Source organism: Podarcis pityusensis, assembly GCF_964106645.2.
Source record: "Podarcis pityusensis genome assembly, chromosome: Z".
Taxonomy (NCBI): domain Eukaryota; kingdom Metazoa; phylum Chordata; class Lepidosauria; order Squamata; family Lacertidae; genus Podarcis; species Podarcis pityusensis.
Window position 1 is genome coordinate 30,851,622 of NC_138044.1, and position 24,871 is coordinate 30,876,492.

General features: G+C 43.9%; 1 protein-coding gene across 9 annotated transcripts in view; it reads left to right on the top strand.

Moving 5' to 3' along the window:
• The window catches only part of ZNF185 (zinc finger protein 185 with LIM domain), a 70,464-nt gene that overhangs the window by 27,799 nt on the left and 17,794 nt on the right, over nt 1-24,871 (top strand). For 3 of the 9 annotated variants that reach the window (XM_080991242.1, XM_080991250.1, XM_080991249.1), the window contains exons 4-19: nt 1,095-1,169; nt 2,309-2,371; nt 2,974-3,012; nt 4,193-4,261; nt 5,584-5,652; nt 7,579-7,659; nt 9,177-9,260; nt 11,000-11,083; nt 12,854-12,934; nt 14,783-14,866; nt 15,727-15,810; nt 15,964-16,035; nt 18,009-18,092; nt 18,413-18,520; nt 21,635-21,733; nt 24,140-24,235. In XM_080991242.1, the coding sequence (XP_080847368.1) occupies nt 1,095-1,169; nt 2,309-2,371; nt 2,974-3,012; nt 4,193-4,261; nt 5,584-5,652; nt 7,579-7,659; nt 9,177-9,260; nt 11,000-11,083; nt 12,854-12,934; nt 14,783-14,866; nt 15,727-15,810; nt 15,964-16,035; nt 18,009-18,092; nt 18,413-18,520; nt 21,635-21,733; nt 24,140-24,235 (1,272 nt within the window). The remainder of the gene's footprint in view (nt 1-1,094; nt 1,170-2,308; nt 2,372-2,973; nt 3,013-4,192; nt 4,262-5,583; nt 5,653-7,578; nt 7,660-9,176; nt 9,261-10,999; nt 11,084-12,853; nt 12,935-14,782; nt 14,867-15,726; nt 15,811-15,963; nt 16,036-18,008; nt 18,093-18,412; nt 18,521-21,634; nt 21,734-24,139; nt 24,236-24,871) is intronic. The other 6 variants (XM_080991244.1, XM_080991243.1, XM_080991247.1 and 3 more) reach the window with 6 other exon arrangements.

The following is a 24,871-nucleotide window of genomic DNA, read 5'->3' on the forward strand; positions in this document are numbered from 1 at the left end:
CCAATTTCTCAGAGAAAAGTTCACAAGGGATCAGACTTCAGATTTTGCATTGTGTGCAGTGCTATTGAATATGAAGAGCCTTGTATTTTTTTTAAAAAGGCACTTGACGAGCAGCTGGTGTCTGCCAGAGCACTGAGAAACATTGGCATGCAATTGAAGATCCAGAGCACCAAAGATCCATTTATTCACTTTCCTCTGAAGGTGCAGCCTGTAAAGAGGGAACAACTAGGATTTTAGATTCTTTGTCAGCTATCTCATATGTAAGCAAGTGTATGTCTGAGGTTTTATGTTTGTCCTAGCACAGGAGAGGGTGGAACCTTCGGCCCCTGAGCCAATCGCCCAGCCAGGTTACAAGTTGTCCTGCAAAGCCATTTCTCCCAAACTACATCTGCCTGTCTATCAGCTGGTGTCCGTGCAGGGAATACACTGACAAAGCAGACCCCTACAGACAAAAGGATTGAATCCCCACTTCACCAGCTGGTGAACACGGAGTTCAATCCTGAAGGGTGCTGCTTTGCCAGTGCATTCTCTGTGGGGAATATACTGACAAGGCAGAACCCCCTCACCCTTGTAAGTCAGTTTTGCCAGGTGGGGAGAAGTGCCCATCTATCAATTGTCTCGGGCTGGAGGAATCTGTTCTCTCATTTTCTTAGTTTTCCACTCTCCAAATTTTGCAACAATTTAGAATCTTTTTAATTAGAAAAAAAAATCATGAAAATTCTTCAGCATTTTAGTGTAAATTTCTCCAGATAAGTACATTTTTGTACAAGCAGTTTTGACCAATGTACACATTTTGCAGAAGACTTCCTGTAACATGGTGAATTTTTGTATATTATGATTCTCCTGCTTGGAGAATAACATCTCAACATTCGGACAACTGCAAATTTCAAAGGATGGTTGTGTTTTGGTTCTCCAGATTTTATGGCGAAGGGTGTGTAATGAATAAATATTGATATAATGAGATCAATATTGATATATTGATTTAAATATTGATAATAATAACTGAAAGAGCTGGAAAGCCTCTTTCACCAGGGCTGCTTCCACCACACTGATTTCTCACTTTTGCCTCTCTTTTCCCCTCTCCCGTCCAACAGGCATTCACCATTGAGGACCAGGGGCACCACTGGGAAATCTCCTGCCTCACCGAAGAGTTTGTCACCGACTCGCAGGTGCCTTTGATGAACCGCCTTCACACATCTTGCTTCCTTTGGGATCTATCCACTGGTGATTCTGTGTGGGCTTTGTAGGGTTTGAGATGCATTCTGGACTTAGAACATTTTGAGATGCAGCAGTGCCACATTTGTCCTAGTGGACCAGCCTCCACTAGAGAAAAATCAATGGATATGCACCGAGGGCCTTCTGGCGGTTCCCTCACTGCGAGAAGCCAAGTTACAGGGAACCAGGCAGAGGGCCTTCTCAGTAGTGGCACCCTCCCTGTGGAATGCCCTCCCTCCAGATGTCAAAGAGAACAACAACTACCAAACTTTTAGAAGACATCTGAAGGTGGCCCTGTTTAGGGAGGCTTTTAATGTTTGATGTAGTACAGTATTTTATTATTTTTTTGGGAAGCCGCCCAGAGTGGCTGGGGAAGCCCAGCCAGATGGGCGGGGTATAAATAATAAATTATTATTATTATTATTATTATTATTATTATTATTATTATTATGAATGCTAATTACATAATAGACTTTTATACAGCTTGATGTTTACTTAAGAGGAATTGATTTTTTTTAAATAACAAAATATACCCAAAAATATACTTTGCTTCCCCATACAGGAATGGTAGACCTTTCTCAGTGTTAGAGCACATAAGAACAGCCAAGCTAGATCAAACAAAAGGCCCATCTAGTTCAGCATTTTGTTTTCACAGTGGCCAACCAGATGCTCATGGAAAGCTCTCGTGCAGGACATAAGCACTCTTCTTTTGGCTGCATAAGGTCCCAGGTTCATTTGTCAGTTAAAAGGAACCCACATTGCAGAGCTGGAAGGATGCCTCTGCATGATATTCTGGGAAGCTGTTGCCAGTCTGAGAATATAATGTTTGGTTAGATGGGTCAAGAATCTGACTCAATACGGTATAAGACAGTTTCCTTAATTTATATACTTCTTATCAAGGCAGTTGCCTCAACTGCTCAGCTACCTTCAAAGGCTACTAGGCAAACATCAGTCTACATAAAAGTCAAGTGACAGTAAGCTCTTCCTTAGCCAAATGCATTAGGACTCAAATTCCATCATGAATTTGTGATGGTTTATCCTGCTATGATGTTGTTTTTTGTCATCTGGTAACATTTCTCTTCTGTTCTTCCAGATTAGCCTTTGCTGAACCACCTTCCCAAGCAGAACCACAGTCTCCAAAAAGTTATGCCAAAAAGTTAGTGACGCCCTTTTACTGCAAAAAGTACAGCACTTAATGGGGGAGAGGTGTATGGTTACCTTAGATAAAGTTTGGCATTGCAGGTTGTAGTCTGTGAATTTCAGATTGTGTATGTGTTTACTGTACTTCTCTGTAAAAACTAGATATCAAAGTTCTCCTGAACCAGGCTAGGAAATGAACATCAAGCAGTTGTAAATCCCACCTTACAATGAGAGAGGAACTTTTAAAAACCCTGCGATTCTTCTCTGGCTTCGATTAAAAACTGAGCTGGAGAAGAATTTGCAGCTTCTCCCCAGCCAATATCTACCATCCTTTTGTATCCTCCCCAGCCCCAAACTCAGTAGTTCCTTCCTTTCTCAGGTAAAAAATAAATTGTACAGGATGGATGTAGTTCTTCCAATGATTCTTCCAATGTTTTTAAAAAACAAAACACACATTTCCCCAACAACTTGTTGACCACTGGGGCAAATGTAGTTTCCCCACAACTGCAGCACTTTTCTATGGAAATGTCAATGCCAATAGTCTGGATAAAACCTTAAGTGTTTGTCTCTGCATATTTTTTCCCTTTTGCCCATAATGTATTTCTGTTCTCTACCTAGATCTCCCAGTGCCACATCACCTTCTGGGTACCTCATCAGGTGAGAGAGATGGGACTGGAAAGAAGGAAAGCATTTTGCTTTGGATATAGAATCATAGAATGAAGGAGAGTCCACCACCAAAAAAGTCAAATCCACCCACAAACAGCTCTTAATGTCAGAAAGTTCTTCCTGATATTTAATCAGAAATTCCTTTCTTGTAACTTGAATCCATTGGTATGGGTCCTGGTATGGTATGGTATGAGCAACAGAAAACAAGCTTGTTCCATCTTCTGCAGGACAGTCCTTTAGATATTTGAATATGGCTATCATATCTCTCCTCAGTCTCCTCTTATCCAGGCTAAATATACTCAACTCCTTCAACCATTCCTCTTAAGGTTTGCTTTCCAGACCCTTGACCAAGGCAGAATACAACGGTACTACAGTGGTACCTCGCAAGACGAATGCCTCGCAAGACGAAAAACACGCAAGACGAAAGAGTTTTCCGTTTTTTGAGTCGTTCCGCAAGACGAATTTCCCTATGGGCTTGCTTCGCAAGACGAAACGTCTTGCGAGTTCTTGCGAGTTTGTTTCCTTTTTCTTAAAGCCGCTAAGCCATTAATAGCCGCTAAGCCGCTAAGCCGTTAATAGCCGCTAAGCCGCTAAGCAGCTAATAGCCATGCTTCGCAAGACGAAAAAACCGCAAGACGAAGAGACTCGCGGAACGGATTAATTTCGTCTTGCGAGGCACCACTGTATTATGTCTCTTAATAAGGACACTAGACTTCTGTTCATGCAGTCTAGAATAGCATTAGCTGTTTTTTTGCTGCCGTATAACACTGTTGACTCATATGAAGCTTGTGGTCTGCTAAGACCCCTAAATCCTTTTCACATGTACTACTGGCACGCCAAGTGTCCCCCATCTTATATTTGTGCAGCTGGTGATTCCTGCTTAAGTGTGTTCTCCTGGTGGTGTAGCAATAAAATTGCCAGCACATTTGCAAAGCTAAGGAGAGTCTGGTATAGTTTCAAACTGGTACAAATCCACCTAACATTGCCCAGCCCACATTTTACCAGATTCTCTGCAAGAATATCATGGGGGACTTTGAAATCAAGTTACACTATGTCCTTATGTAGATCAAGATACACAAAGTTCACAGCATTCCCAGATCCACCAAGCTTGTAATGTGCTGCGTGATCTTGGAAGTTACTTATATCTTTTCTCTCTCTGTCTCTCTTTTAGAGGGGTTTTCACCAAGACCATTGATAAGACTACTCCTTTGAACACAGCATCCAATGGCTCACAAAAGAGGTGTGTTTGATTAATCCCTGATCTTGGGACAGACACATGGCTTTGTCAATGAAGTCAAATCCATACAATTCAAGCATACCCCTTGCCAGAAATAAGGGGTGGTGGTTTAAGGATGGGCAATCATTGCAGAACCATCAGAATATAAATACAGGTAGCTCACATTTGTCTAAAAAACAGTGCCTACTCAGAAGTAGTTATGATAGAATGGTAGAATCATAAAGTTGGAAGGGATTCCATGGACCTTCTAGTCCCATGGTTCCCAACGTGGGGCACCCTCCCCACAGGGGGGCAATTTGATTTTTTAGGGGGGGCAATTCGAGAATGAGTTAGACCAAGTTAATGGCCTTTTAGGCTTCCTCCACATCTGGGCACGCGGGTGGCGCTGTGGGTTAAACCACAGAGCCTAGGACTTGATGGTCAGAAGGTCGGCGGTTCGAATCCCCGCGACGGAATGAGCTCCCGTTGCTCGGTCCCTGCTCCTGTCAACCTAGCAGTTCGAAAGCATGTCAAAGTGCAAGTAGATAAATAGGTACTGCTCCGGCGAGAAGGTAAACGGTGTTTCCGTGCGCTGCTCTGGTTCGCCAGAAGCGGCTTAGTCATGCTGGCCACATGACCCGGAAGCTGTACACTGCCTCCCTCGGCCAATAAAGCAAGATGAGCGCTGCAACCCCAGAGTCGGTCACGACTGGACCTATTGGTCAGGGGTCCCTTTACTTTTACCTTTACCTTTACCATGTGAATAGGAGTTCACTTTTTGAATAATAATAATAATAATAATAATAATAATAATAACTTTGTTATTTATACCCTGCCCATCTGGCTGGGTTTCCCCAGCCACCCTGGGGGGGCTTCCAACAAAATATTGAAAATTCAACAAAATAATAAGAATTATATGTCCGGGGGGGCGGGGGCAGTTCCAGGATTTTAGAGATGATTAGGTGGGGCATGGCCAAAAAAAGCTTGGGAACTACTGATCTAGTCCAACCCCCTGCAATGCAGGAAGGTTCAATGGGGCTTACTCCCTGGTAAGTGTGTATAATCCCAAAATTATTAAATTGTACTGTGTCCAAGAGTGTAACTGGATAATCTTGCTGCTCACTTTATCCTGTATCAAGTAAAAATCTAGAAGCTTACTTAAAAGAAAAGACATTTAGAAAAGTGGGGTGGCTAAGAGGCTGGGACATCTGTGGATACAAAACCTCAGACCTTTGACACTGCAACTTCTGCACACTCACCGTTATATTATGAGGATATAACCCTGCAGACACATCACTTCTGTTTGTTCAAACCACTGATTATCTCTGGGCGTGTTCTGCTTTCAGTGCCAAGAGCGCCAGCCTGCCCCGCTTCAGTCAAGGGCACAAGATGAGTACTGAGGAGTACAAGAAACTGTGAGTATACCCAGAGGGGATTTGCTCCCCTCCTCTAAGAAACCCCATCTTGGTCCAGGCAGGCACATCATATGTAATGCTCAACAGAACTCAATCACAGGCAAGGAAGACACATTCTGATTGATGCTGGGTTTTGTGTGTGTTATTTTTACAAAAAAAGCCTCAAAGTGAATTGCCCCACATTTTAAAAGATCAAACTATTTATCCAGTGTTTAAAACTAGGTACGTAGAATAAGCACAAAATAAAAACCGAAACGTGTTTATCCAGCAACATGAATAAAAAGGATGCATCCAGCCCAACCTTGCTAAAAGAACAATGTTCATTTATTATTATTTAGACTCATATACCACCCTTCATCACAAGATCTCAGAGCAGTTCACAAGATAAAACACCGCATATTTGCTTGAACATTATCACTTTCCACAATACAACAGCACAACCTGACAATTAACAAATAAAAACAACAAGAAGAAAAAAACATGGATTCTTTTTTGTTTTGTTCCTCTTTTCGTGTCAGGGGAGATTTCTTATAGTAACATAGGAAATGGCCTCATACAGAGTCATACCATTGGTTCCTCTGGCTTAGTATTGTCTACACTGACTGGCAGCAGTTCTCCAGGTCAGGGGTGCCCTACCTGGAGGTGCCAGGAATTGAACCTGGGACCTTCTGTGTGCAAAGCAGATGCTCTGCAACTGAGCTACATCCTTTTCAGCTCTCTCCTACACCTGCAGCCCATCTGCTCCATATACCATGCCATTCTCAAGGAGCTCCTAAGCCCAGGATCACATTTCCAGGAGGAGCAGGGTGATGCAGATGGAAGGGTGAGGCAGGGAGGTCTAATTCTGGGAACAGGAGCTATGCTCCATTCACTGAATGGAAGCTAGAATCCAAGCCAAAGGCAACAAATGAACTAAATTCCCCCCACTCCCGTTACTTTACATAACAATGATGGCAGTTATCTGTCAGTATTGGACAGCAGTCAGACACCCTGTGACACAAAGCGCCTTTTAGTTTCAGTCGCTCTCTCTCCATCTTTCATCTTCTTCCCAATGTTCAGTTTTGTTGCTTTGCTCCCTCCTTTTTTCCTTTCTCTTCTCTCTCTGGTTGTTCTTCAGCTCTCACTAACCACCATCACCCTCCTTGCCTTTCCCGCAAGCTCTATGCTCCTTCTTTCACTTTATTGGTTCAGGAGAAAAAGTAGGTATAGAAAGTACTCTTTGTTGAGAAAATCCCAGCAGAGATTTAAAATCACAAAATATGCAGTAAAGCAAAGGGTGGAAATATAGGCCATTTAGACCTTTAAAATATGCCTTTCCAAGTGAGTTCCAAAACAGTCCCCTCTTTCCCCAGCATAGGAGAAGACCACATGTTAAGTAAGTTACAAATGGTTTCCTCACAAACTCTTCAGAGGTCTGGTTCATGTGCTTTTCCACACATCGGTCATGAAAGTTGCACAGGCAGCAAGGCCGGCCCACCCATGAAGCAAGGTGAGGCAACTGCCCCAGGTGGCAGGATCCACAGGGCAGGAGATCTCAGTGTAGGTCTTTATTCCACCCTTGTTCCTGATGTAGAACATCCCTGGTGGGGAGGAAGGTACCATGTCTTGGGCCAGCCCTTCATGCATTAATTAAACTTAAGCATGTCAGTTAGATGAGGCTGGTTATCTCACATGCTTTCCCTACATCCTATGATCTCACAGTCCAGATCATTCCCTCCCATTCCCAAAGTTCAGAGGGGCATGTGGATCCTTATGTAGCCACAAGAGGGAGGTATTGGCAGGCTTCAGAGAATCCAAAGTGTACTTTGCTGTCTTTCACTGTGGTTGGGGCTGTTGTAGAGAGGTGAGGCTGAAGCACAGCTTCCTTCTGTGGCTGTTTGCTGAAAATAATAACAACCCACCTCTTCTTTCTTATACATGATCCAGGGCTCCTTATAACATCAAACGAGAGCTATCCGAACCAGGTGACGTGGAGCCTTCCGTTTCCCCAGATGAGCAACAAAAGAGGTACCCCATCACAACTGCAGCAGACTGCACATTGAGGGTTATGTTTGAAAGCAACAGAGTTCAGTCCCTGGAGCTGAGAGAGCACCATCAACAATGAGCTCTTGTACAGCTGTGCATGGGGGATTTACGGTACAATCCAAATCCCAGACTCACCAGAATGGGGAGCTTTGGATCCAGCGGGTTTTGGGCTGCCCCAGCTGAGCCAGGGCTTTGTTGTTGTTTAGTCGTTTAGTCGTGTCCGACTCTTCGTGACCCCATGGACCAGAGCACGCTAGGCACTTCTGTCTTCCACTGCCTCCCGCAGTTTGGTCAAACTCATGTTGGTAGCTTTGAGAACACTGTCCAACCATCTTGTCCTCTGTTGTCCCCTTCTCCTTGTGCCCTCCATCTTTCCCAACATCAGGGTCTTTTCCAGGGAGTCTTCTCTTCTCATGAGGTGGCCAAAGTATTGGAGCCTCAGCTTCAGGATCTGTCCTTCCAGTGAGCACTCAGGGCTGATTTCCTTAAGAATGAATAGGTTTGATCTTCTTGCAGTCCATGGGACTCTCAAGAGTCTCCTCCAGCATCATATTTCAAAAGCATCTATTCTTCGGCGATCAGCCTTCTTTATGGTCCAGCTCTCACTTCCATTCATCACTACTGGGAAAACCATAGCTTTAACTATATGGACCTTTGTTGGCAAGGTTAGCCAGGGCTACGTTGGCATAAATCTCCCACCCAGGCTGAGCTGCTGCAATGCCAGGGTAGCTTAAGTAGGCATAGCCGCCTCCCATGAAAGGGGCATTCCAAGGGGGTGGCGGGAGAGAGGGAGATAATTGCACTAATTCCAAACATCTTTCAGCTCAGTCACATGAACCAGCAACCTAGCAACAGTTCATATAGATTGGATTGCTCTGTTAGACCAGGTTCTCGTGTGTCTGACTGCACTTCTTCCAACTGCAGCTGTGGGCTCACATGATTAAATGCTACTTCATATGAAAAGTTCCATCTGCACAGAAAACCAGCAAGTTTTCTGTGCTCAAGGATTTGTTGATTTGTGTGGAGCTTTCAGTCAAGAGAGCCTTCATCTGCAGTCTGAAGCAAACAGTACAAGGTGGCCATATGAGACCACAGAGGACAGTCCTTGAAAGACTGTCCAGTCCAAGTCTGATTTAGAGGTAAGGGACCCTAAGAAAGGAGAGAAGGGGCTTTGAAGTTGCCCACCAACAGGGAGCAGCTGTTGCCCACCAATAAGGCAGCAGAGAGAGCAAGCATACAAGTCACCTAGTCAGTCTTGCCCACAGTGATTATTTCCAAATATGTATCTATAAATATAAATCAGTATATGCAAATTTCATACAGGCCTGTGGCATCTTTCTTTAGTCCTATATTTGTGGTGACGTATTTCATCTCTTTTGGCAATGTGTAAGATACCAAACCTAATGAGAGTAGTCTATACAGTTCTGTATATTCTGTGATTAAACTTTACAGATGTAGAAACTGGCATGTCCTACTTCCTTTTTCTCTTCCCCTCACAGGACTGAAGCTGCGAGCAGCGTGCTTAGGAGAACAGCCAGCAGGGAGCGCTCCTATGTCCTTTCAGCTGCTAAGAAAAGCAATGGGTGAGTTTGAGCGGAGGGAAGGGGATTTATTAACAAGAGAAACAAAAGAACAGTTCTTAGTGACATTTGAAGGTGTAAAGACCTGAAACAGGCCAGCAGAATTATGACAGGATTTTTGAATTAACTCATTTGAAATTGGCATGGATTGGAAATAGACCAGAAATTGGCATGGATTGGAAATAGACCAGTCTCTCCACCCCTACCAAAGACATACCATATTTTTTGCTCTATAAGACGCACCAGACCTCAAGACGCACCTAGTTTTTGGAGGAGGAAAACAAGAAAAAAAAATATTCTGAATCTCAGAAGCCAGAACAGCAAGAGGGATCGCTGTGCAGTGAAAGCAACAATCCCTCTTGCTGTTCTGGCTTCTGGGATAGCTGTGCAGCCTGCATTCACTCCATAAGACGCACACACATTTCTCCTTGCTTTTTAGGAGGGAAAAAGTGAGTCTTATAGAGCAAAAAATACGGTACATACACATTTTGTCAGGTTGTACTCTTCATAGTGAGACACAGGTGGCACTGTGGGTTAAACCACAGAGCCTAGGACTTGCTGATCAGAAGGTCGGCGGTTTGAATCCCTGTGATGGGGTTGCTCGGTCCCAGCTCCTGCCAACCTAGTAGTTCAAAGCACATCAAAGTGCAAGTAGATAAATAGGTACCGTTCCGGCGGGAAGGTAAACGGTGTTTCCGTGCGCTGCTCTGGTTTGCCAGAAGCGGCTTAGTCATGCTGGCCACATGACCCAGAAACTGTATACCGGCTCCCTCGGCCAATAAAGCGAGATGAGCGTCGCAACTCCAGAGTCAGCCATGACTGGACCTAACAGTCAGAGGTCCCTTTACCTTTTACTCTTCATAGCACTATATTTAACAGTGGCATTCATGGCTCTCCAGTTGTAGTTATTGGACTACAACCCCCTGCATCCCTCAATATTGGCTTGGCTTGGCAGGAGTTGGTATTCAACAACAAACTGGAGGGCCATAGGTTCCTCACCCGTACTTTAGATTTTACACAGGAGTTATGGGAGGAAAACAACAAACAAGGTTTCCAGGATTCCTTTGAGGGGGTTGGGCAGAAGAAGAGGAAAGGTTGACTGAAGGTTGTGTACTAACAGCATGGGATGAGGGAGCAGGCAGAGGTGTGTTTTTGTAAGGAAAGTGGTGGTGGCATTGCCACCTATCACTTTTATTCACAAAACGATGAATAAAAACACATGAGCAGTTGAGCTTTTGAAAGTTATGGTGACCTCAACTCACCCTACTGATGGGTTTTAATACTTGTGTGTTTTTAGAAGTCCAACGCAAGAGCCACCATCCTTCGTGGCCAAGAGGTGAGTTAAGGCCCCTTGTTGTCTCTCTACTGGTTCAATGGTCCGGATGAGGATGGACAACAAAGAGTCTTACAGCACCTTATTGACTATCCAATGTATTATATGGCACAAGCTTCTCTGGAGTGGAGTCCACTTTCTCAGATGCCAGCCCAGAAAAACTTATGCTATAATAAATTGAGTAGTCTCCAAGGCCGGGTGGAATTGTGCCTTTGTGCTCCTTTGCTCCATTTTTTTGATGTCCCCAATGAAATTGCTTTTCAAAAGCAAACACACCAAATTGGGGTGGGTGGTAGGAGAACATAAGAGCTCTGTCAAATACGTGGCACACCTCACAACCTAAAAATGAAGTGTGTGCAAAGAGAGGGACAATGCAACTTATACTTGGGGCTTTTTGTCTTCCTGATAGGATTGATCTAGAGGAAGACACAGGCCCACGCTCTAGAAGTCAGACAGTGCCTGCTTCAGGATGGTTCAGCCGCCGTGGGAAGAGGTAAGACCCTTTGGTCAATATGAAAGTGATTCTCACTTTAGATGTCTCTGCATGCCCACCATTTGGTGTGGGAGAAAACAGTCCCCCAATTGCATCTCTGGATAGTGGCCCCTATTGCCTTATGGCTTAGACTCTGATATCTCTCACCATGACTAGGGGATGGGCAAATCTGTAAATCTCGGCTTCTCTCAGTTTCAGTTTTCTAATCTTCAGTTCCCCTTTCCACATCAGAAAGCCACCATGAAAATTCATCAGCATTTTAGTGTGAGCTTCTTCCAATGCACAAATATTTGAATGCAATCTTGCATAATGTACACAATTTTGTAAAGCAATTTCTCCATAAATAATACATTGCTTATGTTATTTGCACTAATATATGCATTTTTATGGACACTTTACCCTAGCATATGGATTGTTGCACACATTTCCATGTGTGAAAGATGGCTGTGTTTTGGTTCATGTACTATTTTGGCATATGCGAATTAAGCAAGTTCACATTTAAATGAGAATTTAATCAAATTTCTCTCCCATCCCTAATCAGGACATCTGTATCTGGCGGCCACCTTCCTTCCTTCCTTACCTGCTGACCTGACCCTTCACCAATTCTTCCCTGCCTGCCTGCCTGCCTGCAACTCCCCCGCCTTTCTTTTTTCCTTTCCTTTTCATAGAGTTTATGTGCTGCAGTGCTAGACGTGTATTTTAAACAATAAAAAAATAGCTTAGGAAATGATGGCATAGTTTTGGGAGGAAGCAAGTAGCTTTGTTGCAGCTTCCGAAACAGAAAAAGAAACAAAAGACCTTCATTTGTTAGAGCAAAATGTGGAAAAAGTCCAGCTTGAATTCTACAATGTTGCCCAATTCTGGATATTTCCAAATACCTGCTTCTGAGCTGGATTTTATTATTTAAACCAGGGGTGGGAACCCCAAGCCATGAAAACTAAATGAAACCCTAAGGTGTTGCAATCTAGCCCATGGAACTCTTGGTAGGCCACACCTCCTCTCAGAGGCCACACCCTCCTTGAATACTTTCACCTGACTGACATGGATCCTTGAATTGTCATAAGGCTCCTAACCTTCATGGAAGGAAGGTGGAGAGATGCTGTGTGTGTTGTTTGGTAATTTCTGTCTTTTACTTGTCAGAAATGTACTGTAGAAAAGTAAGCGTCACATCCATTATTCTTTCCACTTCTGCATCTGGCCCCCTGCCTACCACTGGCATGTGGCCCCCAGAAGGTTACCCATGAAGGGATGCGGCCCTTGGGCTGATTACCCATCCCTAATTTACACCCTGATATTAATGGTAGAAACCATTCCAAAGACAAACTGCAATTGGCTACTATAGAATTGGCTACTTTGAGCATCTACCATACCCTCCAATATTTCTCCGATGAAAATAGGGACGTCCAATTCCATAAGGATAATTTTACTATTTATACCCCACACATCTTACTGGGTTGCGCCCAGCCACTCTGGGCAGCTTCCAACATATATAAAAACATAATGAAAATTTAAACATTTTTTTAAAAAACTTCCCTATATAGGATTGCCTTCAGACAGCTCAGGGGTCGGAAAACTCCATACCCTCCAACATTTCTCCAATGAAAATAGGGATATCCTAAGGAAAAGTGGGACATTCCAGGATCAAATCAGAAACTGGGATGGCTTCTCTAAATTAGGGACATCCCTGGAAAATAGGGAGACTTGGAGGGTCTGGTGTACTGAAGACAATAATGCCATGGACTAACCACTAGGCCTTCTCTGTTTTGCCAGCAGCACCAATGGGGAAAGAATAAGCACTTCAGGATCCCCACGAAGTGAGACAAGGGTGGTGAATGCTTCTTCTAGCACAAGGTTAGTGTAATCTGCATTACTATAGCAAGCAATGTTCGAAATTAGCCAGGCGGCAGGTGCATTTTGCACCTGGCTATCAGCCACTTGCGACCAAGTGAAGGTGTCTAGATTCCAGGATGGTACCTGACGTCTCCACTACCTGGAGGTGCATGCCTGGGGATCCTGGGATCTTGACTGTTTTCACACACTAAAACCACATCCTGTAGAATTCAGTTATATTTTATCTTCACAATCAGAATGAATTCTAGGAACCCAAATGCTTATTCTGTGCAGCCTGAGCAAGAGCAGTGAACAATGTTATATTTAATTATTGTCGCTGTTCTTCACTTATGCCACCCCACTGCCCTGCTCACACTTGTGAAGACTATCCCTACATTATGAATGGTCTGTGTCACCACTAAGAAAAAGAGGCCGGAATAGGCCAATATATATGTCCCTGGATAAAGTGACTTTTCTTTTAAGTTGTCAGTGTTCTTAACCTACTTCATGGTTGTCAGCTGAACTAACCAAATGTTTAACTGATCAATCACAACCAGTCCATCATTTGAAAAATAATACTTTAGAGCTGTCTTGCCCCAAAATGGCAACTAGACAGTCCAATATGGCAACTGTAACCTTGGTTTAAGGAGCCACTTGGCACCTAGGTTGTATATCTGTTTCTAACACGAATAGCAAGTGGTGAAAACCAAAATAGCCTAAGAAATAAGCAAGTGTGTCCTTAACTCAATTGCCCCAGAGGATGGCCCATTAGCTGTCAGTTTCCTCATTGCCCCTTGTAGAACCACCAGGGAGAAGGAGGCCCATCGCTCACAAATACCTGTAACTCAAGAAACATCTCCCTGGAGTCTGGGATCTTGACATGTCGGTTTGTTGTGAAATGCGTGAAACAAGTCTTACTAAACTGCTTATACCAAGCTCTCCATTAAAGCAAGGGTTGCTAACCTGTGGCCCTCTACATGTTGCTGGAATACAACTCCCATCAGCCCCATCCAGCATGGTCAAGGATAATGGTTACTATAGTTCAGTAACCACTCCATTCCATATTAGAAAGACAGGTACTGAGCCAAATCAGGGCCAGAACATGCAAGGTATAGGACATATAGCACATGATGCCAAATCATGAGAGCTCTGCTGGATCAAACCAAAGGTTCATCTACTTCACATTGCCCATAGTTGCTACTCAGATGCCTCTGCAAAGCTCACAAGCAGAACCAGATAATCTGTCAATCGTGCTTTTTCTCAGTTTTTAGTTTTTCTAATCCTTTGCCTTTTTTATGTCTTCACATAACATCTTCATGCCGCTTCCTCCTAACACACATAATTTAGAATACGATTTTGCATAATATACATATTTTTGCTAGCCATTTCCGCAACATAATGCATTAAATTGATGGGAGTTTCCTAATGATTCTCAGTTCCCTTAAAAGCTACAGTTCCCAGTCAGTTCCCAAACAGCCATGACTGTTTAAAGTGGTATACATTTTAAATGTATAGTGCAGAGGGGGCTAGAACGATCCTTTGAAATTTGCACACTTCCCATATTTTGTGATGCTGCTCTCCAAAAATAAAAATACAAATCAGCTCCAAAATGGAGGGGAAAAAAGAAAATGCATTTTTCTTCTCCATCCTTATTCAAAAACAAGATATGAAAGTGGGATCCTGGTCTATTGTTGCTCCACAGCAACTTGATATTCAGTGGCAGGCTTCCTCTAAACCTGGATCAGGCCCATTTTATCTACAAGAGGAAAGTGGTGTTGGAGGGAGAAGAGCTGGGTGGAGGAACTCTGGGTTTCAAAAGGAGAAAACCTTAATGTACTTGCCCTGTGCTGCATTGTTCTCTTTTCATAGCTTCGATTCAGGGAATAGCAGAAACCAAGCCTCCAGTTCCTATTCTGAATCCTTGTTCAAACAATTCAGTTCTTTGGAAAACAGGTAAACGAAGCTCCTCTCTACATTGATTCAGACTGGGCAGAAATCAAACAGATATCCTAGTTAAGAACATAGAATCATAGAATCATAGAATCATAGAGTTGGAAGAGACCACAAGGGCCATCGAGTCCAACCCCCTGCCAAGCAGGAAACACCATCAGAGCACTCCTGACATATGGTTGTCAAGCCTCTGCTTAAAGACCTCCAAAGAAGGAGACTCCACCACACTCCTTGGCAGCAAATTCCACTGTCGAACAGCTCTTACTGTCAGGAAGTTCTTCCTAATGTTTAGGTGGAATCTTCTTTCTTGTAGTTTGGATCCATTACTCCGTGTCCGCTTCTCTGGAGCAGCAGAAAACAACCTTTCTCCCTCCTCTGTGTGACATCCTTTTATATATTTGAACATGGCTATCATATCACCCCTTAATCTCCTCTTCTCCAGGCTAAACATGCCCAGCTCCCTTAGCCGTTCCTCATAAGGCATCGTTTCCAGGCCTTTGACCATTTTGGTTGCCCTCCTCTGGACACGTTCCAGTTTGTCAGTGTCCTTCTTGAACAGTTCTTGGCCAATCTAGTTTGTGGAAATGATGTCTCTTTCTCCAGCATAGATGCCCAGGCCTCAGTTTCAGTTATATAAATTGCAACAAACTGACCATGTTTTATTCATACTCAATGTTTTCCTGTATATTCAGGGTTGCAGTGAATGTTATACATTTGTGCCACGGGTGCAAAATAGGGGTCAGTGTTCTGCAGAACCTTTGAGATTTCTTCCACATGCAGAGTTCAAATCCCTTCTTCTTACTCTAGCTTACTGTGCCCAGATATGCTCCTGAGGACATAATTATTCTAATTTCTTCTTCCAGTAACAAGCTGGATCAAGAGAGTAATCAGATGACTTCCTGGAACAACTCTGCTCCAAAATCTCCTGAATCTCCTTCACGTAGAAGGTAATAATCTGTGCAATCCTAATTTACTCATAAAATACAGGCAGCTAAGTAGAGAACTGCTCTTCCTGGTGGAACTGGCATTCTTGGTTGGAAGGAGTGAGAAAGAAATGAATTGTAATTAATTTCCAACTGCTTATGCTTTGATTTCCACAGTGAGAAGAATGAACGAAAATCCGAGGCCACACGAAGTGCTGAAACACCTCGTGCCGTTATTTCTGAGGACAGGTAATCCTCCTCGTGTTGTTCTATCCTAAACACCTGTAATTCACTTCCACATTTACTGTGGAGGTAAAGTGTTTAGCTTATGTACACTGTTTGCACAGCAGTGTCAGAGGGTAATTTCCACTTGCGTTCTTTTACACTGGCTAATCCTATGCATGTTTACTTGCCCCTCTACTAAGTGTGTTTATGATTAATGCTGCTGCTTTTTTAAAACAGCACTTTCAAGGGGTGTGAGGAGTTTTTTCAAGCCATGGGCTGCATTCCCTTGTGGGGAACCTTACAAGAGCTACATGGCACCGATGGGCAGGATCAGAGGCAAAAGTGGGCAGATAATATAACATAAGAAGAGCCCCGCTGGATCAGGCCAAAGGCTCATCTAGTTCAGCAGCCAGGTGCCTATGGGGAGCCCGCAAACAGGACCCAAATGCAACATCACTCTCCCCAGCCACACAAAAGCCAGGTGTGCATGCACTTTCCCATCGAGGCAAGAAAGAGCCATTATTACAGTTCCAGCCAGGTAAAAGCACTTGAGGAAAGCACAGAGCTGTGGGCAGTGAGGGGCATGACCTGGAGAGAGTCCAGGGGGCTACGTGTGACCCACAGGCCAGAGGTGCCACCCACGTGCCCAACAAAAGTGTTACACTGCATAGTGGTCAGAGTACTGGATTGAGAATTAGGTTTAATGCCCCATCCCTCCACAAAGTTCACTATTCCCCAGCAGAATCTACCTGTCAAGAGCTGTTGTGAGGATAAAGTGGGGATGCATATTTAGACAAACGGTAATTAATAACTGGAATACTTGCATTTTATATTTCCAACCATGAGGGTCATGGTTATATTCATAATTAAAGCAGAAATGCAATATCAGAAAGGATCAGAAGCACTAAAGATAGCATGTATAAAATTTGGAGAATTAAAATCAATATACGTTCCTCTCAAAGTTTTAAAAAATAAACTAGAAGTTTATCAAGCTGCTCTCAAGGAACCTTCCCTAAGTTTTTGAGGCAACTAATGCATATCTAGGTATTTACTTATTTACAGTGCTGTTTCATTCTGTGGGTACTCAAGGGCACACAGTACTGGCACCTCTTTTTCCCTAGGAAAAAAAGCACTCACAGTAACAGCTTCATAATGAGTACCGACACCTTTTTTTCCTAGAAGATAAACACTGCTTATTTGATATTTAGATTAATGCCCTACTCCTCAGTCTGCTACAAATTTATCTCAGGGGGATAGTGTAAATATGATTTGATGGTTGGCACTGGATCTATTTTTTTATTCAGCAGAGAGTAAATTTCTTCCTTGGTTCAGAATATAAGAAAAACAACAACAATACAGTCAATATATCTTTTCCTATGTGATCACCAAAAATGCAAAATTAACAATGCAATTCCATATATGTCTACTCAGAAGTAAATCCCAGTAGTACAGTGGGGCTTACTTCCCAGAAAGTTGTACAGGGTCATGCCCACAGCATACATTCAACACACATTTAATGCAACGTTGCTTCCCCCAAAGGATCATGGGAATTGTAGTTTATTCCTCACACAGCTACAGTTTCCAGCACCATCGACAAACTACAGTTCCCGTGATTTTGAGGCAGATGCCATGTGCTTTAAAGGCATAGGGTGGATTGTATCTTTAATCATATTGAGCATCCACTTGATAAATTTTATACTTTTATACTGGCTTTTTTATCACTCTCTAAATTGGGAACATTTTTCACTCTTAGACTGCACATTCCCACATCCCAGGAATAGCATGGCAGTGGTAGGTGGAGCCAGAGTAAACAAGAGGGTGGAGCAACGGATTTGTTCGTTCACTAAGCTGTATTCCGGGCACGCAAATGTTGGAGTTTTCTGAATATACACAGCCCAACATTCCTGCATAGATACCTGGACTAACAGAAAACTGGTTGAGAATGGAACAGTGGTTGTAGGCCTCTTATCAACCAGATGCCCTCTTGCCATCCACAGCTGGGAAACAATAAAGCCCCAAAGTACAACTGTGAGTCAAACACCTCCGCACATCGTCATCTCCCCAGAGGCGAGCCCAAAGAGGTAAGAACCTCCTAATTCATTTTTGCTGGCGCTCAATCAGAAATCTGTCCCGTTTTGTGTGGATTCTTTGAGAGATTACATGAAAAGTTCACATTAAAATTGTACATGCTGTTAAATGCGCCACTGTATGTGTTATTATTGCATGTATTTTTGTATGCATTTCCACAAAACTCTTTCAATGAGCATTTTTTGAGCGTCTTAACTGCAGCAAAAACTGGGCCAAATACATCCCTACTTCCAAGTATGGAAATCACCATTAGTCACATTTGACAGTCTGTCTGGCCAAATGTCCTCACAAAGGTTCATTGGACTTTCCTTAGCAGGCCCACCTCTCATTATCGAACCAGAGATGCTTTCTCTACACCTGAGACTTACCTTCAGTCCATGTCTGGAGAACACCTGCGTGACATAGATGTTGGCTCCCCAAGGTAAAAGGGCATGGCTAAAACTTTGGAGGTCTAAAGATAATGTAAAAGAGTGGCTTCTTTTTAGATGATAATGATTAATTTGCTTGTTGCATTTTTATCACACCATCCTCCAAGATGGTTAGGGTATTCTGTGTGGTATGTCTCTCCCTTCCACCAGCTTGTGATATCTAGACTTTATTCATTTATTTGCAGTATTTATGGCCTGCTCCTCAATAAATATTTTCAATCTAAGAGCAGGCAGCAAAGTTAATGAAATAAAGAGAGGAAAAACCAAGTAGACCAAAAATTTTAAAAAATTACAGGTTCAATGAACAACAATTTAACAATTCTGTCATAAGGTGAACAAGCTTTAAAACTACAATAACAAAAATTAAAATTCCCACTTTAACCAAATACTTAGGTAGAAGCAAACACAAGGCATTCAAGCAGATTTAAATAAATAACCTGTGGGTTTAGCAACAGTTCCCACTCTGTTGTTCACTTACAGCAGCCCACTCAGTCCTGCTCTCTCTCACACACAAAGACACTCTCACATTCTGTGCCAACAGACTCTGTGGCTTTTAAGTAACTTAACCCCTTTTCTTCCCCCACTCCAATCCATCCAGGCTCTCACCCTGAGTGGTATGAATTGGTGCCCACAACCATCCACAGCAAGAAACCCCACTACAAACAGAGAAAACATGCACAAAAAGAAAGCAGGTGGCAATGTGCCATAGCTGCTGTTTGTCTGCCAACTTTCCTAGTCCTGAGGAGACTCATGGGCTCAAGGGCAGTAGTGTGGCTAGGGGGAGATGTGCAGGTACATTGGCTGGTGTCCATGCTCTGGCCCCCTCATTCCTTTCCTGTCCAGCCAGCACTAAGAGTGTTCAGGGACTTCCAGGACACCCCCTTCCCTTCTCACATTTGCCATTCCAAATATGTATGGGCCATCTCTTCATTTTAGTGGGATATGGGTGAAATTATTTGAATATTTTGATTACTGAACATATGGATATTTTTGACAGTGGTCACATGGGTATCCTGTGGGGGGATATACTTCCTCCTGCAATTTTATTTTAATTTTAATTTTAATTTTAAAGCTTCTAGCATTTGTAGAATGAGACAAAAGGTACAGGCACTATTTTTCACATTTTTGCTGAAAAGCTAGCCTGCTCCCTCCTTTCACTTTTTGACTACATCTGCCCTGAAAAATGTCCAAGAAACCCAAAAGAGGGTAGCATTTACAGTGCTGGAAAGGTGGGTAGTGGGGACAACTTCCTGGGGGGGGGGGCGGGGATAGTTTTGTCATTGCCTGCAGGAATGAAGCAGGAATGAAGCTCTGGCTGTGCTGTCATTTTTTCTATGCATAAAGCTCCTGAACAGACTCCATAGGTGGTGGCAAGACTTCTCTCTAAAAGTAGGGTGGGCATGGATTCTGCCACCACTCACCTCATTGCCACAGCATTTCAATTCAGTTTAATTAGAACTCTAGCATGGTAGTGACCTCCCATGGACAAGAATATTCACATAATTTCATTGTTAAAAGTAAAGGTAAAGGGACCCCTGACCATTAGTTCCAGTTGTGACCGACTCTGGGGTTGCGGCGCTCATCTCACTTTATTGGCCGAGGGAGCCGGCGTACAGCTTCCAGGTCATGTGGCCAGCATGACTAAGCCACTTCTGGCGAACCAGAGCAGCGCATGGAAACGCCATTTACCTTCCCGCCAGAGCGGTACCTATTTATCTACTTGCACTAGACATGCTTTCGAACTGCTAGGTTGGCAGGAGCAGGGACCGAGCAATGGGAGCTCACCCCGTCGTGGGGATTCGAACCGCCGACCTTCTGATTGGCAAGTCCTAGGCTCTGTGGTTTAACCCACAGCGCTACCCGCGTCCCACTGAAATCCCCACCTTGCTCTGTTCCAAGGTCCTAAAATTAGCCTGCACCTGAAAAAAAGGCACGATGATTGCAATTTCAGCAGCTGCCAATTCACCCCTAAGAATGTACATTGGAACACCTCACAGTATTCCAGTATTCATTGAGCTCAGTCTTGTCTGCACTGATTGGCAGTGGCTCTCCAGGGTCCCTCCCAGACCTACCTGGTGGTACCAGGAATTGAACCTGCGATCTTCTCAGATGCTCTACCACTGATCTATACCCCTTCCCTACTCCCTCAGGTAGGTTAAAGCTGAATCTGGCCCAATTTCACTGACTGGATTTCATGTGCAGCAATGGACCTGGGTCTTCTAAGTCTAGCGCTCTAGGTCTGATGCTCTAACCCCTACAACACCCTATATATATGCCCAGGGTCACCAAATGAGCTTCCTAAGCTTAGTGAAGATTTAAGCTGGGTCTTCCCTGTTCCCTTTTTTACCTGGGAAGTTAACGCAGGGAAATGAGATGCATGAACACACATGAAAATCCTGCTGGATCAGACCAAAAGCCCGTCTAGTCCAACATCCTGCTCTCAAAGTGGCCACTCAGATGCTTGTGGGAAGCTCAGCAGCATGAGAAAAGTGCAATAGCACTCTCTCCCCCACTTGTGTTCCCCAGCAACCGGCATTCAGTGGCAGCATTCCGCCTTTGATACTGGAGGCAGAATATACTGTTGTCATGCTCAGCAGCCATTGACAATCCGTGTTGCTTCATGCGTAACAAAAATTCGCTGGATGTTTTCTTGGCAGATCTGCCCCAGCTCACAAAGAGGGAAGCTCCAGCAGGGAGGCCAAATACAGGAGCCCGAGTTCACGAGTCACAGAATTCACACAGATTTTGTGTGAGCATGGAAGGGGAAAGTGGGGAGCAAACTCAACAACAACAACATTTATACCCCACCTATCTGGCTGGGTTTCCCCAGCCACTTTGGGCAGCTTACAGCACATATAAAAACATAATAAAATATCAATCATTTAAAACTTCCCAATACAACTTCAGTAGGGCCCCCAATTGCATTCAAGCAGCACCTAAAGTGCTTCTGAAAAGACTTTAGAACAGCAACATGCTCCCTGCGCATGGGCTTACAGTTTAATAGTCACAATACAAATGAAAAAGGGGATGAGGCTGGAAGAGGAAAACCAGCAAATCCAGGCACTGAATATTCATCTAACACTGAACTGTATTTCTGTCTCTGATAGGGCTGGCTCTTTCAATAGGGACAGCACCGATACTCCTTCTGGAGCAACATACAGTGTTCCCACCCACTTTGACAGCGATGGGGATGCTGGCTCAAAAAGGTACATAGGAAAAAGTAAAACTGGCATTTTGGCTATATTGTCATCAGCCTTCTTCCCAGAAGGTCAGAACCAGGTTTCGGCTATCTTAGGTAAAGAGTTCTATTGTAGGGAAATAGTCCATATTCCCCCCTTGATGGCGGGGGGGAATCACATCATCTTGGAGGAATTGGCTATCATAATTAGGAATGGAGTTGGGAATTCAATTCAGTATGCTTTAAAAAGCAAGCCAACCTAATCTGCACTTCCCAAACCAGGGCTGCATTTCCCATCTTCCTGATAATTTCTGCATTTTATATGATCTTTCACATGACATAAAAGCCACTTGTGGAAATCTAGCAGAATCCACAGGGAAATTTAGTGCTCATATCTGTGTTAATTTCCTACAGGAAAAGAAATCTATTTGCTACCTGCTAACCTGGAAAATTACGGGGATTTTGATCTATAATTTCCCCATGATTGTCATGGATTGTGTCGCCATCTGACAAAATTTGGGGTGGTATTCTAGCATACACTTATTTACTGCCATTTTCAAGGGTAAAATAATGGAGGAACAGAAGCACGCAATGTGGTCTGCTATTGTGTCTTACCATGCCTGGTGGTGTGAATGAAATTTAGCAAGATATGTTAGTATATCAATCAAACAGCTGCTTCCTGTCTATGGATTGTTATCTACAGGGAGGCCTGCTTGGCACCAGCTTGTCCTTGTTTCAGTGCCCAGCAATTCTTCCCTCCCACCCTGTGCATTTGGGCAGCACCAGCGATTGGATGTTTTTACTCTGGCTGTGTCTTGAATATACTTATGTATTTTTATCACTGCATTTTATTATTGTTGCAAATTGCTTTTGGGAGGTTTTTTTTGGGGGGGGTTAATTTATAAATTCAAGAAGCCTAACCTCAGCTGAAGCAATGCTCAAGGATTATGGGAATTGTAGTCCACCAGCATTTGGAGGGCTACTGGTTCCCCATCCCTGCACTGAAGGGTCCCTACACACAGCTACTCAGACTTCCAGAAAATTAATCAGAGATATGTTGTCCTAAAGGTTTGTAAGCCATGCTAAGAATTAGTGTCATTGGTCCTGCAGTAATTCATTGTGTTCGTGTGGGTTAATTTAAGGTTGCCATATGTCTGGATTTTCTCTGACATATCCAGAATACTGCAATCGGCAGCAGTGTCTGGGCAGAAATCAGCCAAATGCCTGGGAAAATCCAGACATATGGCAGCTCATACGTTCTGCATTTAAAGCACATGATGCTCCCCCTAAAGAGTCCTAGGGACCGTACTTTACTCTTCATTGTGCTACAATTCCCAGCACCCTTAACAAACTACAGTTCCCTGGATTCTTTGCGAGAGCCATGTAGTTTAAATGTATGGTGTGATTGTAGCCTTTGTCTAATGGGAGCAAGGAGACCTTCTGGCAATTTTATGGATGGCAATAGTTTTAGAATGGACTGGAATTGGCAGCTTACCCAGTCCCAGAATGGGCAGTGGTTGCGGCCTGTTGCGGAGGGCCTCGAGTCCCAGGGAGCAATGCTGGGCGAGGTGGCCAGCAGTTGGGGAATCCCGAGGCTGGCTGCTTGGAGTGGCAGGTGTTCCTGCCATCTGATTATTTGAATTCTGGCCCATCTGGCCAGACTGAGCGGGCGGGGCTTGTAAGAGGACCCTAGTGGAGCAAGCTTCTCTCCCATCTGCCCCTAGCCTACAGAAATGCTGGCTGTGCCCACACATGGGACTGCAGTCAGGTGAAGAACAACCCTCCCTTTCTCCACCCCATTTAGTGATGCTGTGCGTTTTGTATGCCAACCTTCCTTCCTTCCCAGGGCACTGAGCTTACTGGCATTCCTGTGGTTCAGTAATGGTTGCCATTTCCGGAGCTAGGAAGGAATTTGCTTGCAAACAGATTGGCCCCATTTGCAGGTTTTGCCTTCCCCATAGCAATAGTTGCAACTTGGCTCGATAAGGCATTAGGTGGTATCCTTTTAGTCTAACATCAGGCCAGGGGTGAAGTGGTGCATCACCCCTACGTCAAAACTGTGTGATCACAAAGTACCCCGTTAAAGGGAGCTAGGTGGAAGTTTCTGTCCAAAAGCCAAGGCATGGGGCAGATGGGCCCTAGAGCTTCCTTTAGCAGCCTGGGATGGCCATCCATGTAGACCTGCATCTTGTGGAGAACTCATTAACCCCAGGCTCGACCCTGTCATGTGTCAGCCCTTTACCTGGAGGCTGAGATAATATACATCCAGTATCTGAGGCAAATCCTACCTACACCTGGAATCAATAAAGTTGTGGCCAATTTTAAATCCGAGAACATTGTCTTGTCCAGTTTGTTCACCTTCTAAGGCTAGGCCTTGCTCCCTGGGGAGGTGTCACTGCAAGTGGGTCCGCAACCGTCTCCTTTCTTCTTGTAGATCTTTCTCTGACTTTGAGAAGAAGGCTATGCAAGAGATGGCATATGAGAGTCCAAGTGACACAGAATACAAAAAGGTGGAAGCTCATCTGGCAAAGTAAGGAGGCAGACAACAGAAGGTTCCACCTTCGCTACTTGATATGGTCGGGGCAAAAGTCAGATGAGCTGCTTTCTTTAAAACTTTTCACAGAAGCAGTGAGAGGAGGACCCTGTCAAACCTTCCCTTTGTTGAAGATATTTTGCAGATCCACTGTCTCTAGGATACCAATGGCATTTTTCACCTGTGCCTTTGTTCTTGATTCTGTAATCTATATATAAGTGGGTCCCTGCAGCACTATGTTGCTGTGTGGAGTGTTTGTCTCCAGAGTTCGAACCACAACGTTCCATTCCCTCTCCCACTTTATTTTGCAGTTTTTTCTTCAAAACTGACAATCATTATTCCATGCTTACTGAGCATGCTCAGTTTCTATTATTTATTTATACATAGGCTACAGCCCTAATCCCTGGCAAACAATAGCAGGGCTTGATGGAGTGGTACAGCCACAGCCCTGCCACACACTAGGCAGAGCAGAAGGTGTGGTGGAGGGAAAGAGGAAGGAAGCCCCTTTGCTGCACGAGAACGTAGGATTGAAAAGCAAACCAAACCCAGATCAGGTGATGGCATGGCTCATGGCAGTTCAGGGGGCTGGATTGTTCTCCCATTTATTTCAGATATTCCTTTTCCAGTCTTCAT